The 17,937-nt window shown below is 40.1% G+C and overlaps 1 protein-coding gene across 6 annotated transcripts in view; it reads right to left on the reverse strand.

Moving 5' to 3' along the window:
• LOC143377162 (unconventional myosin-XVIIIa) overlaps positions 1-17,937 on the reverse strand; it is a 390,650-nt gene that overhangs the window by 251,390 nt on the left and 121,323 nt on the right. For 5 of the 6 annotated variants that reach the window (XM_076828160.1, XM_076828159.1, XM_076828157.1 and 2 more), the window contains exon 3: positions 6,503-7,180. The exons of the other annotated variant lie outside the window; for it this stretch is intronic. In XM_076828160.1, the coding sequence (XP_076684275.1) occupies positions 6,503-7,180 (678 nt within the window). The remainder of the gene's footprint in view (positions 1-6,502; positions 7,181-17,937) is intronic. 6 annotated transcript variants of the gene reach the window in all.

The following is a 17,937-nucleotide window of genomic DNA, read 5'->3' on the forward strand; positions in this document are numbered from 1 at the left end:
ATTATTCACTAAGTAATCTATGTATTATAAGGATATATAAGAAATAAAACTTAAATTTGTAAGACTAGTGTTAGATACCTACTTCGCGACTTTCCCTTTTCCTACGCATCTGGACATCGTCACTCTCTAAGATTCTTAGTCCTTTTTGAGCGAACGTGACTTTACCGAAAACAAGCGGATTAGGCCGTGGGTCCTTAGGCCCCCCTTCAAAAGTGAAAGCTAACCTCTCACTCACAACCGAACTTTCTTTAAACACCTCTTCCTCCCTTACTCAATGACCAATCCTAGCTCCATTTCCCACACCCTCGCAATAGTATCTACCAATAGGATTCTCCGATTTGTCCACGTTCTTTTCCTCCGTACGCCTTTAGTTTCAGATCTCGCTTGTACATCGCACCAGCAACAAGTTCAAACTAGCTTGTAATAAAGGATATTTTTTTATACAAGTGATTTGTATCTGCATTCTCCCGGGTTCACGACACTAGTAACTAGTTCGCTTAAACTTCATTGATACTTACTTCCAGTACCTGTCCACTTTTTTTTGTCCCCGACTGTACCTTCTTTAGACCTATTATGCTTTAATATTTATTTACACAGTTTCTAATGCTCTTTTAATTTCCACAAAGAAATATAGGGTGTTTCGTTTAAAAAATCAAGTTGACCTTCAAAACTTTATGTGTAAACAATGTAGAAAAAAAATAATTATTGTAACATATGTCATCCTGGAAATAATGCAACTTTTGCTTTATATACTTTTTCGTATAGCTAATAGTTTACGAGTACCTAACTTGAAGTCGTCAAGTTACGTGAATCATGCTCTATATTCAGAGATGAACGCTTTTTCTAAAACTAACATTATAATTAACAAATAACTGTATAAACATACAGAAGCACAAGTAGAAAGTAAAACTTATTATTCATGCAACGATATCGCACTCGACGCAATTTCAGCAAAACAAGCAAGGAACACGATGCCGTCTCAATCCCTTTCCGATAATTTCGTATGTATTTGAATAAGACCATTTTACAATGTTGGAGCAGGCATTATAATATCTGAAAACAAATTTCTAATTTTATTCGACGTATTCCAGTACTATTGCGAGATGAGAAGAAACAAGACTACCGCCAAGCTGAAATGTCACAGGAGTGTTACGAGCCGGGGCTGCGGCAACGCGAGAGGCCGGCGAGAGGGGTATTTCCCAAGGAATACGGTTTATAAATTTGTTAGTTAGGTGCGCGGACGAACCTGATGCGAAATCAGGGAGCCTCTAGGAATGGAGTCAAGCGCGGACGAACCTGATTTGAAATCAGGGAGCCGCAGGAGGGTGAAACGTCGTGAACGAACCCGATGCGAAATCGGAGTGTCACTAGGATGATGTTCACAGACGAACTCGACGCGAAGTCGAGGAGCTGTTAGGAGGTTGGATTATTCACAGACGAACCTGGTGCGAAACCAGGGAGCTGTTCGGATGTTGGTAGACTTACAGACGAACCTGGTGCGAAACCAGGGAGCTGTAGGATACGGACGAACCTGATGCGAAATCAGGGAGACGTAGGAGGGTTAAGCGTGGACGAACCCGATGCGAAATCGGGGAGCCACTGGGTTGGTAAAGATTCCTTGTTTTGGTGTTGGAGGTGAACGAACCTGATGCGAAATCAGGCAGTCACAGGAAATGTTAGTAATGCCTCGTAACTCTTAATTAAAGTTTGATACAACTCGAGCGGGAAAGTTGTATCAGTGGGTGAGTGTTACTAATATTATAAGGATCGCTGGGTAAAAGATGGGTTAACGAATCTACTCGATTTACAAGTGAACACCATTAGTACATTCACTAAGTAATTATTGTACAAATATATGCGGGGCGTAAGAATGGTTATTTCATTCGTAACCCAGAATACAACTGAACTAGCGGATTCTGTGAGGTTAACTAGTGGTTCGTAAGGCGACTCGAGCCCGATCCTACTGAATCTAACCAACTCTGTACGAGCGTGACACGACGTGACTCTACGCGTGACTTCACTGCTTTGAACCAAAGAGGGTTGAAACTAAAGGGTTTATATAGTCCCAAAATGAGTGGGGATTCGTTAGAAATCTCCATATACGGAAATCCGTATGGGTCGTCGTCGCGTCACACCCGTTTCCATGGTCGTGATCCAGATGGTCGAGATCATGACTCCCCTTAGTGGTTTGTGATAAGCAAAAGGATTTTAGGGCGTTTTCCTTTCGCAGACGCGAGCTCGAAAAATTCTTGAGAGCGGCGTATGGGAAATTCCACATACCTAACAGGAGCAAGGGGAATCGCCCGCTCGCTCCACCTTATCCCCTCCAAGAAGTCCTACTTTTCGGTTCTTAGCGGCTACAATCCAAAATGTGGGATTTCTTAAGGGGGGATTGGGTGCAGCGAGCAGACGATTCGTGGTGTGACTAAGTAACTGACCACTTCCCTATTACATAGTAGTAGAATTTCCATATCTGCGGGATACTGGGATAAATATTTTGCGCAAATACACGAAACCGCATATATGAGATCTCACCGCATTAACAAAATGTAATTTCATTTACGTATATTTAAGAAAAATTAAAGTATTTGTAATAGATATCCGGACAAAACAGTAGCAAACTTTATCTACATTTGTAATTATTAAACAACGTAAATCAAACATTTTTGTGTAGGATGTTTTCAGTATTGTGAATTGAAATTCTATTCTCATTGAATGTCGAAAAAGCGACTACTTTGTAAGTAAGTAAGTAAGTATCGACAAAGTTCGCAGCGCGGCACCCTCCGTCACACTCTTAACGATAAGAGAACTCTCTTACTATTTAGAGTGCGATAAATGAACAAGATAAACAAATGATGTCTCGAAGACTTTTCGAACTGCACTAAGCAGTTTCTTCAGAACACTCTTCCAGCGAATATCGTCCAGCTTTAGTTTCAGTTTCATTTTCGTTTTTATACACAGTCTGTCCCATTTCCGATGAGACTGGTCGAAATTAACAGCCGATTGCAGCGCCATCTATTGATTCATCTATTGAATTTTGTAGACACATCTTTCATCTATCGTCACACCGAATTGCGTAGCATTTCCATTGTTCTGTCAATAGTTACGACATTATAACTAACCGTCCACTGTGTCAGTCTGTCGAAAAATCGCTATGGAGCAAAGAGCGAATATGAAGTTTTGTTTTAAGTTGGGCAAAACTGCTCAAGAAACATTCGAATCGATGAAAAACGTTTACGGTGACCAGTGTCTATCCCGTGCACAAGTATTCCGCTGGTTTGCTAGATTTCGTGATGGTCGTGAAGACCTTGAAGACGACGAACGCGCACCGAAGCCGAGAACCTCGAGGAATGAAGGAAACATTGAGAAAGTCAGCCAAATTCTGCGCTCTGACCGTTGTGTGTCCGCGAGACTTATTGAGGAGATGACTGGCATTCCTAAGAGTGTGGTCCATCGCATTCTGACCGAGGATTTGGGAAAGAGAAAGATCTGCAAGCGATTTGTTCCACATTCTCTCACGGAGGACCAAAAAGACATGAGAGTGAGTCATTGCAAAGACATGAAATCTGCCAAAAAAAGGACCCTGTATTCATGTCATCTATCGTAACTGGCGATGAAACGTGGTGCTTTCAATACGAACCACTCACCAAAAGGCAGAGCGCGACATGGAAGTCACCAGATGAGCCGAAAGAGAAGAAAGTGCGGATGCAGAAGAGTCGAATCAAAACGATGCTTACCGTTTTCTTCGATTCCAAGGGCATTATCCATAAGGAATTCGTTCCACAAGGTCAGACTGTGACTGCTCAATATTATTTGGGTGTCCTGCAGAGATTGTGGAACAGAATTCAACGTGTTCGACCGGAGTACAAGGAAGTTGGCAGTTGGTTTTTGTTGCATGATAATGCGCCGTCGCACAAAGCCCTAATTGTACGCGAGTTTTTGGCCAAAAAAAGCATCATAACGCTCGACCACCCGCCGTACTCGCCTGATCTAGCGCCGTGCGACTTCTGGCTATTTCCTAAACTCAAATTAGCGTTGAAGGGGAACACTTACAGTACAATTCCTACCATCCAGAAGGCTTCGACTGACATCCTGAACGCTATTCCGGCCCCCGAGTACCATACATGCTTCGACAAGTTTTATGATCGGTTTCAACGCTGTATTGACTCGGAGGGGGATTATTTCGAATAAATACGATGGAAGAAATGCACTCTCATCGGAAATGGGACAGACTGTGTATTCCTAGTATTATAGTTTTTGTTCAGTATTAATTATAATATTATCACTTAGTATAAATTAACATAAGTTACAATATTAAGTGTTAGTGTAGTGATAGTGTAGTGCACTATAGTTTTATTACTAATACGCATTTATTTACTATACATATGTATAATGGCCACACATAAAAAAGGACAAGCGATCCGTAGTGATGCACGGACCATGGTAAAAAGAATATCAGAAAAATGCACAGAGGAAGCATTACAAATAAAACTTCTTCCGCTACACATGCCAAATGCTCGTGCTGCAGAATATACTGGTTTCTCGAAATCAACCAACACCAAAATTTCAAAAGAAAAATCGAGTGATCCTAAAAAAGGGACTCTACCATCGCCAGGGAAAAAACGACCAAGAAGTGTAGAAAAAAATTTCCCTGTTCTCAGGAGAACAAAATAATAATAAAAAATATTATACACAATTTTTATATTGTGAAGAAAATTGTACCAAGCGGCCCGAAACTATTAGTTGCCAGCCGTGAAGAAATTGATTTTCCGTGGAAAATACACACACTACTCAAATTATTCAAAACTATGGGATTTAAATGGAAGAAATGCAGCAGTGTTAGAAAAGTGCTGATTGAAAGACCGAACATAGTGACTTGGAGAGGAGAATACTTAAAAGCACTATACCAGTACAAAAGAGAGGATAAATATATTATTTATATAGGTGAGACGTGGGTGGATAACACTTTGTTGTTTGGAAAATGTTGGCAGAGCAACGAAGAATTGGGAATATTAAAAAATACGAGTTCGTCCCACCGGTTGATAATTGTAAATGCTGGTGGTAAAAGCGGATTTGTCCCAAACGCAACCCTCATCTTCAAATCACGCAGCAAATCAGACGATTACCGCGGCCAGATGAATTACACTAATTTTGAAAAATGGACGGTTGAAAAACTATTACCAAACATTCCAGCAAATAGTATAATAGTAATGGATAATGCTCCTTATCACAGTGTCCAAATAAATAAAACCCCATCGAAATATGCGAACAAACCAGATATGATTAATTAGCTTCGACAAAATAAAAGTAGTTATTCCGAAAAAAAATGAGAAAATTTGAACTTGCAGAATTAATCGCCCAAAATAAGGCATTAGAAAAAACGTATAAAATAGATGAAATAATAAAACTTAAGGGGCATATTTTCCTAAGATTGCCGCCATATATGTGTCAGCTAAACCCCATCGAACTTGCCTGGGCACATGTAAAGAAAAATACGTGAAAAAAATACGTACACGGTAACGTTTCCTGAATTGCAGACGTTTACGCAGAAAGCGATTAATACAATAGGGATAACTGAATGGCAAAACTTTTGTAAACATGTAGAAGCAATTGAAAACAAATACTTGGAAACTGATGATTTATTAGAAAGTGCCATGGATGACTTAAATTTAGAGATGCAAAATACGGATTCCGATGATGAGAATGAAGACGATGAAGACGGTGAGGACGATGAAGACGCTGAAGTCAATGAAGACGATGAAGATGACAGCAGCTTTTCAGACGATTAGTAGGGTAAGATAACGTGAAACTTTTATTTCATTTCAATACTTATCATTGACGATTGTTATTACGTAGAATTTATCAGAATCATATTGAGGAATTTGTTTATTTCCTTAATAGCTACATAATATTCTGAGTCTCAGTCTACGCACTGTACGCCAATGTCACTATCGCTGTATCTCACTCTGTCGCGATTTGTTTCGTTCGCGTTCTTCGTTACACGGCGGACTTTGTTGGAGGGGATAAGGTGGAGCGAGCGGGCGATTCCCCTTACCCCTGTGACATTTCAGCTTGCGGGTAGTCTTGTTTCTTCTCATTTTGCAATAGTATTACGAAACAGTTGCCAAAAAGTAATCAGTTGTATGTTGTAGTTCTAACGTCCTATTTTCATGATAATTTCTCGAATATATAAATTCTGATAAATTCCGCAATGGATGCTCCCAATGTGCTAAGCTATACAAAAGTCACACCATACCAATGAAATGAATCTTATACGCCACTACACTATCCATGACATTACAAACCACTGAGCACCTCGAATGATATCAGCCATTTGCTAAATTACAAAGCCACAAAGTAATTTCGTTGTGTAAAATCTGTTCGTTAACAACTATAAAATACAAAGTATAAAATCCTCTTCTTGAACTTGGAAAGATTTTAATTTTAAAAATTTATTTCTATAAATGATAAAAAAAAGGTACGGCGTGTATCATCAACTAACCTGTAGTAATTTTGTGTCACTCTGTTGGTGGTGGTGGTGGTGATGAGGATGCTGCTGATGTTGATTCTGATTCTGTTGCGCTGACCGTTGGGGTGAAATTTGCCACGAACTTTGACCAGTCTGCATTTCTTCTTCACTGTAAGCTTCTTCTTTATATATAACGCTGCCGAATCCAGGTAAATGCGTGGGTACGTTTTGGTAGGCAATCACCTCATTCTGAAGCGTATTTCTCACTAGTAAATTACTAGCCTCCTGATAATTAGCTTCGTCCCCGTTTGACAATGTGTTTTCCTCGGAAAGTACGTTCGCCGCGCCGCCAGTGCTCAATCGTGGTCCCTTAAGAATACCCCGTTTAGGTGGTTTCGGTGGCAAAGGCGGTAAGTTCTTTCCCAGTTGGCCTCTAACGTTTTGTGACACCACCGATGATGTCGCACTCGTGATTGTCAACGAAGTTAGGGACGTTTCCGAGGAGTCACTCTGCGTCAGTCCATCTGGCGTCTTATTTATCCAATTATTGCCAGTACGCATACTCTGTCCTGAATTCGACGAATTCTGAGAATTTTCCAACAGATCGCGATCCAAGTACGCGAAAAAGGAGGCACTGTAGTCTGCTGTGATACCACTTGGCAACTTCTCCTTCTCCTTCCGACGTCCAGGGATTTTCAAAGATCTTCGAACCTGGGATTGAAATGAGTAACACGTAAGTAAGAGTATCTGACGCAGCTTAAAGGGTAATTAAACAATTGACACACATTATCCTAAGTGGGTCACAGATGACCCATGATACTTATGGGGTTATACGATAAGTTTTCATAGAACGGATAAGTGTACTTTGAAATAATGTAATTTCACATAGTGGTATAATATAATAGGAGGAAACGAAGCTGAAATTTTATCAAATTTAATATATCCGTTGCTCACCTATGTAACAAACCCCCAAAACTGCCTCTTTCTTTTTCGTTAATAAACATTAATAATAATTACTATAATACTTATATTCTTACTATTCTTACTTTTATAAGATGTGTTTAGCGTTAATATTAATATTAGCTCAGAGTACCGCGAGACGCGAGTGCGCTGAAAGAGAGAATTGAGTGATGAGGAGTGGGAGAATTAAACGCATGCGCGATCCTCAGTCGATCGGCGGATCGGCGAGAGCAAGGATCGAGAGCAGTGATGTATGCGTAACGATGAGTGGGGGAACCGAGCCTTCCACGCACGCCTGCGCACTGACCAGTCGCTCTGTAGACCGACTGGAGAGTGGATCATGCGAGCGGAGAATAACCGATGCGCAATAATCAAAACCCATTCCTATTGGTGCGCCCCCAGTACTCAGAATATGTATAAATACAGGCACGATAGCCCACAGAAATTCATTCTATTCATTCTATTTCATGAATTCACTCGATGTCAGCCTAGTACTATTCTATTCCATGCATTCAATACTTAAGGATCATTTAAAGCTAATAGCCGATCCCAACATAAATTAATGCTCGAACTTTGGAAGCCGCTTTGTGGGCCCCTCGGTTCTGTCGAGCGTCCCAACCAAAGCCATTGTTGCTAAGTTTGACGAGACGTTCCAGCCGTGGAAGCCGCTCTGTAGGCCCCTTAGTTTGTTGAAGCAAAGTTATTAATTCTTATTCTCAGGTTAGTAACATTAATCCTGAGCAACGTGGGAGTGAGATCATTCCAGGTGGCAATATCTGCCCCTGATGAAACGGAGAAACAATTGAGAACAAATCTCAACTTAAACATATTCAATCCCTAAATCCTAAGTTATGATATAATTCTATTCTTCTTCTGTATCGACCAAAGAGTCACTATCCATAAGTTAACTCCTTTCAATCGACTAAGACGTCGCTATTAGTTATTTAAGTTACTTTACTTCAAATCGATCGATCAAACGGGCATTCTTTTGTACCGACCAAGAGTCGCAACCCAAGACGATCAACTATATTCTTTGTACCGACCGAGAGTCGCAACCTAAGCACTCTAATTTCTTTAATATCATAAAGCGTTAATTTTGTTGTTTGTATAATCTAGAGGTGTTTTATTGAATAAACACTATTAAGATTAATTCTTGTTCTTGAATTTTAATTCTTTATCGCACGCCACACGAACCAATCCCAAAATCCTGTAACTCGCGTCAACGTCACGCCTAGAAACGTTACACCTATGATAATACAGGATGTATTGTAACTGATGGTACAACCCAAAAGGTAGCGATTCTACAGGAAAAATGAAATAGTGAATGTGGAATAACATTTTTATATTGAGGATTTCAGTCCCCCCCCCCCCCCCCAATATAACGTTGAATATGCGTTAAACAGAAGGGCACCTGATCAAGAATTGGCAGGAAATATGTAGAATATATATTTTGAAAATGAAACACTGCCCAAAAATCTGCCAATGCTGTAAACTAATTTTGCGTGAACGTTAACTAATGTAAGAATCGGTTCTATTTTCAACACCGATTTCCTCGAAAACAAAGTTTCGTTTGAAAAAAAGCCCTACCGCATTTTGTGTTCTCCATCAGTTTAATGGTGCCTATCAGCCCACATTCTTCTAGTATGGAATTTGAGAGGCTAATTAAAGCGTCCTCGTATGGAATTTGAGGGGCTAACTAAAGCGTCCTTATATGGAATTTGAGGGGCTAACTAAAGCGTCCTCATATGGAATTTGAGGGGCTAACTAAAGCGTCCTCGTATGGAATTTGAGGGGCTAACTAAAGCGCACCTGGTATGGAATTTGATGGTTTGATTAAAGCGTCCTTAGGATGGTTTGGTGTCAGGACCAAAAAAAACTCTCCTGCAGGCACGCCTATATTTATACTCCTTGCTGGAGCTTGACCCGCGCCAATCAGTTGCTGCGTGATTATTCGTACCAATCAGATTTTACGTCCGGTTCCCGCCAGTCGCGCACTACGCTCAGTTTAATCGGCGTCCGGTTGAACGCGCGGTCTGCGCATGCGCGCTTAAGTCGTTCACGGCGCTGGATTTAGTTTGAAGGGGCGGCAGAAAATGGCAGACCTCCAAGTGGAGGATAAGACCTTGGCAGACGTCGATGAAAAGCGTGATACGTGGCTTGCGTGTTAGTGCAAGGAAGAAGTATACATCTGTTTCTCCCTTGTATGTGAAATTTCAGAACTGCAAGAATGACGTTATTGCGCTAGAAATTTTTACCTGTTTGGCCGTCCACTCCCGCGTTAGTTCCCCGGACTGACGCGGCAGACCAGCGGTTTCATATTCGGCAACACTAATCGAACATTTTTTAATAAGAACTGTGACTGCATTGAGTCACGTTGACCCCTATATATCCAGCTCTTAGACTATGACGGATACACTGGTCTCTCATAGTCGCCTCTTTAGAGTCGCGCGGTATCGCTGACAACGTGAACAAGAGTAGGAGAACCCCGAGCGTACGCGTACGCGATCTTGGAGAGCCCTGATTTAACCCTTTCGGTGGTCTGAAATGCGCATCACCCGGCGGGGTACCTTTTTTCTGCAATGGTGTGGTGCAGCTGAGGTTTTCCAAGAAAACCTAATATTCAATTGAAAGCATTCGTGTCCTCACCACTTTCTAGCCGAAGTTCATAATATAAAAAGGGTCACAAATCCATCCAAAGAGGCTAACGAAATTGAGTTACATCTCCTTCAAGTATTTCAACGTAACCATACAGTACGTAGAGTAGCTGTCAGGCATTGTAATTATTAAACTCCTCTTTGAGATCCCCGCATTTCTCACCTCAAAACGGAGAGGTGGATTTAGGTACCGCGACAACCAAACACTTAAGGGGGGTTGCGCCTTGTGGGGCTGAAAAGTAGATAATTCTATGTGAATTTTTTGTTCAAAAATGGCGCGACAAATTAATTTGAGGTTTGGCAGGCTGTTTTGTTGTATCTTGTGCTATCGTATCGACTTTTTTGTGAAGCAGTTACAAACACACACCTTATCTATCAATTGCTATTTAATGACGGCTGTAAAAAGCATTGCTATTTTTATTGGAAGAGTTCGAGGTAAATGCTGAAGCGCGCGTCGAGGTGGTAAGTACATACTTAAGCCGCGTACAGATCGCGCCATATAACTTTGCCTCCGAGCGGCTACTGAGTAGGCCGTGAATCAGCCATGTGTGCGAGACAGAACGACCGCCGGCGATCATTTAATTCGATTCGAAAAACATACGATCGCACACGCATGTCCTGTAACTTTGATGATATTTACAAGTATAGATTCTCAGTGAACAGCTATATGACATTCTGAAGAATACAGCCGAAAATTGTCTATTATCGGGAGATGAAGGCTACTCTATTTCGTCTTGGCGTATGACACCTTGGAGAAATCCAGTAACACTTGAGCAACGGTACTATAATAAAGTATTTTGTAAAGAGCACGTTATAATTGAACGATGTTTTAGACAATTAAAAGCAAGATTGCCTGTTCTACAGTATAATGTTCACAGCAAAATTGAAAAAGTTCCTCCAATTATAACTTGTGTTGTATTGCACAACATTGTAAAATTCTTGAAAGATGACGTATTTGATTTGCTGGAAGAACCTGGTAATTTTGAACAAGATATGCAAAATGAGCATACGAATTCAAACTTACACGTTTAGGCCAGCAAAAGACAGAACATATTACACATTGTAGCGGTCATCGGTACGGCAAGATATGAACATTTGGCGTACAGATGGTCGGCATGGTTTATGACACGCGCGCCAGCAAAACTATTTTTGAGTAAGCCGCTTTCCGTTCTTTTCGTGATTTGAACAAAGCATGTTTTCTTAGAGACTTTCGTTTACGGCCTCAATAGTTATTGCGGGTATCGTAAACCTTGAGTTTCTGTAGGGCCCACGGTGCGGGGCCGGCGGCCTGCGACCGGCCACGTCACGCACCTCGGGGTCTGGGGAAATCCTGCTGCGTTACCAGAAGTATTTCTCCCGCCAAATTTCACCCCCGCTATGGTGGAAGTGCGCCGTAGACACGCGAAATAGGTGGCGCGATTTAGGGGTCCGAACGATACCGATTGGTTGACATCGGCATCGGGTCAACCAATTAGGAGGAGTTTTCTACCCGCGCGCGTCTTGCCGGAAAATTGTGCGTCCGACAGACGTCAGTCTTCATCCTGACCGCAACAAGTCTTAACGTTTGAGCAGATATAAGTCACTGAATAAAAGACTCACGTTGAACGTTATTGTGTGTTTCAATTCGGGAACAGAACCTATCCTTCTATTCCTTTACACATCAACTTTTTCATCAAATTTAGTATCTACAGGGTGTCCCACTAAGGAATGGACAGCGCTATATCTCTTAAAGTATTGTTGATAAAAATATACAAAAAATAGGGAATTGCATGGTTCGAGGGGGCCCATTTATTAGCGCGAACGAATTTTGTTTTCGATTATTATTTTAAAAGATACGATGGTCAAGTTCGGTTTTTCAAATGGAACTATTTTTTTTTTGAAGACCTGAGTTGATAGTGCGTTCCAAGACAAATTCGATAAGCTTTAATGTATACACTTTATTTCCACTGGTTTTTAAGATATTGCGCTTGTAAATTTCATGATTTTCACTGCAAGAAACCCCTCTGGAATGGCAAAAACCGGGGGCGGTCTTACTGGCGCCACGGGTGGCACTGCCTGTTGAAATGGATACTTACCTGCCAAAGGTCTACGCCAGAAATGGCAGGCCCAAAGGCTGGACAATTCTTTTCCGTCAGAAATGCTACTTAGGTAGGTACATCTGCGGTATCGAGAAGCGCATCGTTACTTTTATTTCGCACTTGCTTCTACGCTCGGATGGCCGGTTCTTTTGGGAGGGATGCAAATCCGATTGGTTCTGATACAATCTGCTCCCTATGGTTGAAATTTAGTCTAGCAACTTTCACTCCTCCTAACCTAACCAATCCAACTTGCATCCCTCCCAAAAGAACCGGCCATTCGAGCGTAGAAGCAAGTGCGAAATAAAAGTAACGATGCGCTTCTCGATACCGCAAATATTTATACCTGGAACTTTTGTGAACACCGGATTTTTTTCGACGTCTAAAATGTCCATCATCATCTCTTCCCATGATTTATATGTAATTTTCTTGTTGCCAGTTTCTGTCATATCAATTTTTTTTTTCACTGCTGCTTTCATGTTACTAATTTCTTTGGCAACTTGTTTTTTGGTTACCGAAATACTAAAAAAATTTCCATAATGCTCTGTAACGGTTTGTAAAGCAATTTCTTCTTCTTTTTTTATTTGAGGTATTTGGGATTTATTAAACAGTACTTTATGTTCTTTCATCTTTTGTATAAAAAGTAGCTGCTTATCAAATTTCTCGCTGTCACTAATACCACTACTGTCCGACATGATTATCCCAGGCAAATAAATGCTTTTGTCCATTCCACAACACGCTAAATAATGAACGTCTTGTCCATCTAAATGTTTCATGGCAACCCTGCTCACTCCTGTTCTGCAAAGGCGAGCGCGAGTCAGCAGCACTGAACGCGAGCGAGCAGGGTAGCCCGAGAGAGAGTGAGAACGTTACCGGCAGTCACAGCTACCATTTACTTATGCGGTCTAGCAAAGTCAGCAATTCCTTATGATTTTTATTCATATGAAAATAAGAAATTCCTTTTTTAAGTAATTGCTTTTTAACCAATTGACTTTGCTAATAAGGAATTGCTTATAAGAATTGGTTAGTTTTTATTCATCAGGCCCATTGTAGTACACACCTAATGTTACAAATCCGTAAAGGGTTTTATCAAAATGGGCCTTCGTTTTCGAGAAATTTGAGTTCTAAGTTTTGCGCGATGCTAGTAGTTCAGTTGCGCAAACACATTTGTGAATTCACAGAAGATCAAGAACTCGTATTTCCAAACGATGAAAATGCTATGGAAGACTATGAACTTTGCATCTCCGATGAAGTAGAGGGGGAAGAGTGGAAAGAAGACTCTGGATGCCAACAATGGGATTTGATACCGCTATCTTGTAAAAAGAGAGTTGGTGCGCTGGCGAAAGCCCATCCAAAATGGTCTCTTGAGACTTTGCAAAAGAATGGGACTCCGCGATTAAAAAAGAAGTCATATATCAAAATGTAAGACTCATTCTGCACATGTTGTAGGTATGTAATTAAAATGTGCATAGTGTTTATTATTTGGTTTATTTTTCAGTTGGGAAACAGATATTGCTGCTGGAGGGATGGTATTTGATAAATATGAAGCTATTAACGACCGGACCATAAAGCAGTTCGAAGACGCTCGAATCAACATGGAGCAGGTCATGACGCGAATTCTGCAGCAGTGGGCTATGCAGTTTGCTCATGAGCATGGGTGTGATAAATTTATTGCAAGTGAACGTTGAGCAAATCAATTTAAACAAAAATATAATATCCGCCAGAGGAAAATTACCCGGTATGTTGCAAAAGGAGAGGTTACGTCAATTGAAAATATCTTGGAGGCAGCAAAAAATTTCAAAATAAAGTAAAGGCACTATATAAAAACTACCCGGAAGATTTGGTTTTAAATAACGACCAAACAGGCTGTCAGTATCAGTCAACGATTGCTCGAACATTGTCCGTTAGGGGAGTCAAAAGAGTACTTGTGAAAACAGGTAGTTTAAATAATATTACGCATTCATAAACGGCACAGTATACATTAGCAGCCTCGGGAAAACTGGTACCGCGTGTATTCGTTTGCTTGCAGGAAACTAAAAATAAGTTTGGACCAATAGTACAAAAAGAGGTCGACAGTTATAAAAAATTATTTAAAAATATTCTTGTCACTTGCAGCACTTCCTGGAAGTTGACTACATATTTATATAAACAATATTTAACTAATGTGCTGAAACCGTATGTAAAAGGTCAACCATTTCTATTACTTGTAGATTCTTGGGGTGGGCAGACGGGATCCGTCCACGAGGAAATATTCACCGACGAAAACGCGGATGAAAAATGTAATGTAGCGATAATACCCCCTAAATGTACACCGTTTGTACAGCCCTGCGACGTATATTTTTACCGCCAGGTAAAAAATTATATTAAAAAGAGTCAAAATTGCTCATGTGCAACAGAGCATAAACGTGAGCTAACGGACCGCGACGACGTATTGCGTATCCATTCTTCAATTCACAATCAATTATGCGCGCCGATATTCAATAATATGATTAGATATGCATGGTGCGCGTCAGGATTAACGCCGGGCAATGACAAAGCCAAATTTAAAAACGTGAACGAATTTTGTTTTTCAATTAAATTCAAAATATGTAAATGTAAGACAGTGTCATTATTAGCATGCGCATAATGCAGAAAAAATTGTGTTTTGCGTGTTTTTATGATCGGTACCATCCGAAATATTGTACAGAATTCTTAAAACATACACAGGAAAATTAGAGTAATATTTGAAAAATCGAAACTGCAAGCCACTTATACTGACGCCCAAGCAAGGAAGTCCCTTCAAAGAGAAACTCACCCCCTACGAACAGTTATTCGACCAGGTATACGACTATCCCTACGGTCAGGTATGGCCGGAGCTCTAACTGCCATTAAAGTCTATTCGACGTCTTTGGCATATTTTTTAAATATATAAAATCACTCGCACTTGTAGACGTAGTAAATTGAATACATCATCGAATAATAATATTAATATTGTTGCAATTATATTATTTGTAATTTGCGGTTTTATTATATTTATATTATATCTGCACTTGTAATATACATGTAATTTGTAATCATATTATTGTGTGCAGTATTATTGTAATAATATATATTATTAACATCATTAATGTGTAAGAGTTGCGGCATTTAGGGAACGGCCTCTGGTGCAAGTGAGGCCCATAGGTGGCGCCCCGACAGTGTTGTACGTTATGTAGCGACGGAGTATAAGGGACAATCGGAGAGTTGGCGTTGGTCGTGGTGGCTAAGGCGGCTGATCAGTGCGCAACGAATCCAAAGATCGCGGGTTCGAGTCCCAGCGCCCGAGGCTCTTTTTCCGTCGCTCACAATTGGAACAAAATAAAAATTGTGTGACGCAGCCATTACAACGCAAAATAATTTTAGGTGCAGCCATTGCATGACTACAGTTAAGGAAAAGAAAAAGAAAAAAAAGACGGGGGGCACCGGAAATCGAACCGAAGACCTCCAGCATCGTAGCCAAACAGCTTACTATCGCAGCTACGGCCGTTACTTGATAACAATGTTTGGGCAACTAAACTACTAGTATCGCACAAAACTTTAAACTCATATTTCTCGAAAACGAAGGCCCATTTTGATAAAAACCCTTTACGGTTTTGTAACACTAGGTGTGTACTACAATATCCACCCAGTTTCATTCCAGAACCGATGTCAAAAGGTGTGCCATCCCCTTGTAGGTGAAACCCCCGTGTTCAACATGAGACGAAGCATGGCGTAATACGACAGCACGGAAGGATTTACAGTTTTGTGAAAAATTTTTGGGATACCAATCATAAGTATAATAGCAAATGGGAAGAAACGTATTCTTGTAAATTACGCTACTGCAACATTGTACCAAGAATTAGCAACCACCTCTCAAGTAATGAAAAATCGGAGAAACACAAGAGCAGTAACAAAGGCCTTTAGGCAACATCATAAAATGAAAGCAGTAGAGCTATACCTTGCTGTAAGTAGGGTCATTTCGAAAAAAAAAACGCACCTGAAGGAGAGATGCACCATTTCCTGTTCCGGCCGCACTAAACAATTGGTATTGAGCCCAAAACTGGCCAGTATTCGAATAAAAATTTCAACAAAAAAAAATGAAGTTATTCGAGAATATCGAATAAATTTTTATTCCGAATAAAAATTCGAAGCATCCAATAAGGGTTTCGCATGGCACGCACCAGCGCAGCGGCATATACGCGCAGGTAAGGAAGGCCTATCGGGCAAGGGTTGATAACAGTTATGATATCGGTTTCGGTTCTTAAAACAGTTATGGAGAACCGACATTCTGAATACCTGTTATAAGGAACCGATTTTCTGACTTTTAGAACCGTTCTTTTTCAGTTCTATATCAGTTTCAAGGTGGTTTGGCAATCGATTTTTACAGTTATTGAGATCGCAGTAATTATGGTTACAGATTATTCTATATAAGCATAAACATATCTTTTACAAAATCATTATGGAAGAAGCCAAAACTGAAATAATTATGCGTACCATTATTTGGTAACATGAAGTGTTCTTTAATATAAGTGCTTTTCTTGATATAGTTAAAAATAATCGGTATGGGAAATTTTTCTTATATGTTAATTCGTTTTCATGTCGTAATATCGTTTCTTTTTTACTTTCGACTGATACGCGGCATACACATTGTATTGTGTTCAACGGTTTTCAACGGTTTTCAACGGTTGAGACTTACATTGTTTTGGAACATTTCAAATAAAACTTTCTGTTGCGGCGCAAGAGACTCAGGTTCGTTTCGAAAACCAGGTAGGGCTGTGTTTCGCGAGCAGATTAGGGTATGTAACGTTTCTAAGCGTGGCGTTGACGCGAGTTACAGGATTTCGGGATAGGTTCGAGTGGCGCGCAATAAAGAAATGAATTTCACGAACCAGAATTCTGCTTAACAGTGTTTATTCAGGAAACACCTTCGACGTATAACTATTTAACAAGTTGTTGACGTTTTAGTCAATATAAAGGAATATAAACAATAGTAACGACTCTTAGGTCGAAATAGAACGCAAAATGGTATAATGACGCTTGATTGATATAGAACGTAAATAATAATTGAATGACGCTTGGTCGATATAGAACATAAATAATAAATGAATCTTAGGTTGCGACTCGTAGTCGGTACAAAAGAGAATACCTATAATTGATATAGCCGGAATTGGCCTTAACAGTTAGGTGATAGAATTTGAACGGATTGCTTGATCTGGATTTGTGAGGAGTTAGAATGTTTTATTTAGTGGTTGAGAGAGAGTTGTTCAATATACAGTATTTCCTCGTTAGCGGCTCGCTGGTCGAGACCGGCGTTGAGCCCGTATCGTGAACAGAGCCCTAATTTCGAATGATTTTTAATATGCTGTCAAAATCATGGTCCTGGTGGTGAAATGGACCCTCGTTGAAAAAATGAACTTAACACATAAAAATTTCGATGTAAGATATTAAATATTTATTGCACTTTTTGCTATAATACACAGAATAGATATTATAAATTATAATTTGTCAAGTGCCTTCTTGTGGTAGCTTTGACATATTTATGCGCATTAATAAAATGTCTTCTATAATGAGCGGTTTCATTGACGAACGGTGAGGAGACAAGATAAACTTTAACGTCGAAAATAAGCGTTCCACACTTACTTGTGTTGGCGGAATTGCTAAACAAATTGCAACAAATTATAATTTATAATATCTACTCTGTGTATTATAGCAAAAAGTGCAATAAATATTTAATATCTTACATCGAAATTTTTATTTGTTAAGTTCATTTTTTCAATGAGGG

This window comes from Andrena cerasifolii, chromosome 15, assembly GCF_050908995.1.
Source record: "Andrena cerasifolii isolate SP2316 chromosome 15, iyAndCera1_principal, whole genome shotgun sequence".
NCBI classification, from domain to species: Eukaryota; Metazoa; Arthropoda; class Insecta; order Hymenoptera; family Andrenidae; genus Andrena; species Andrena cerasifolii.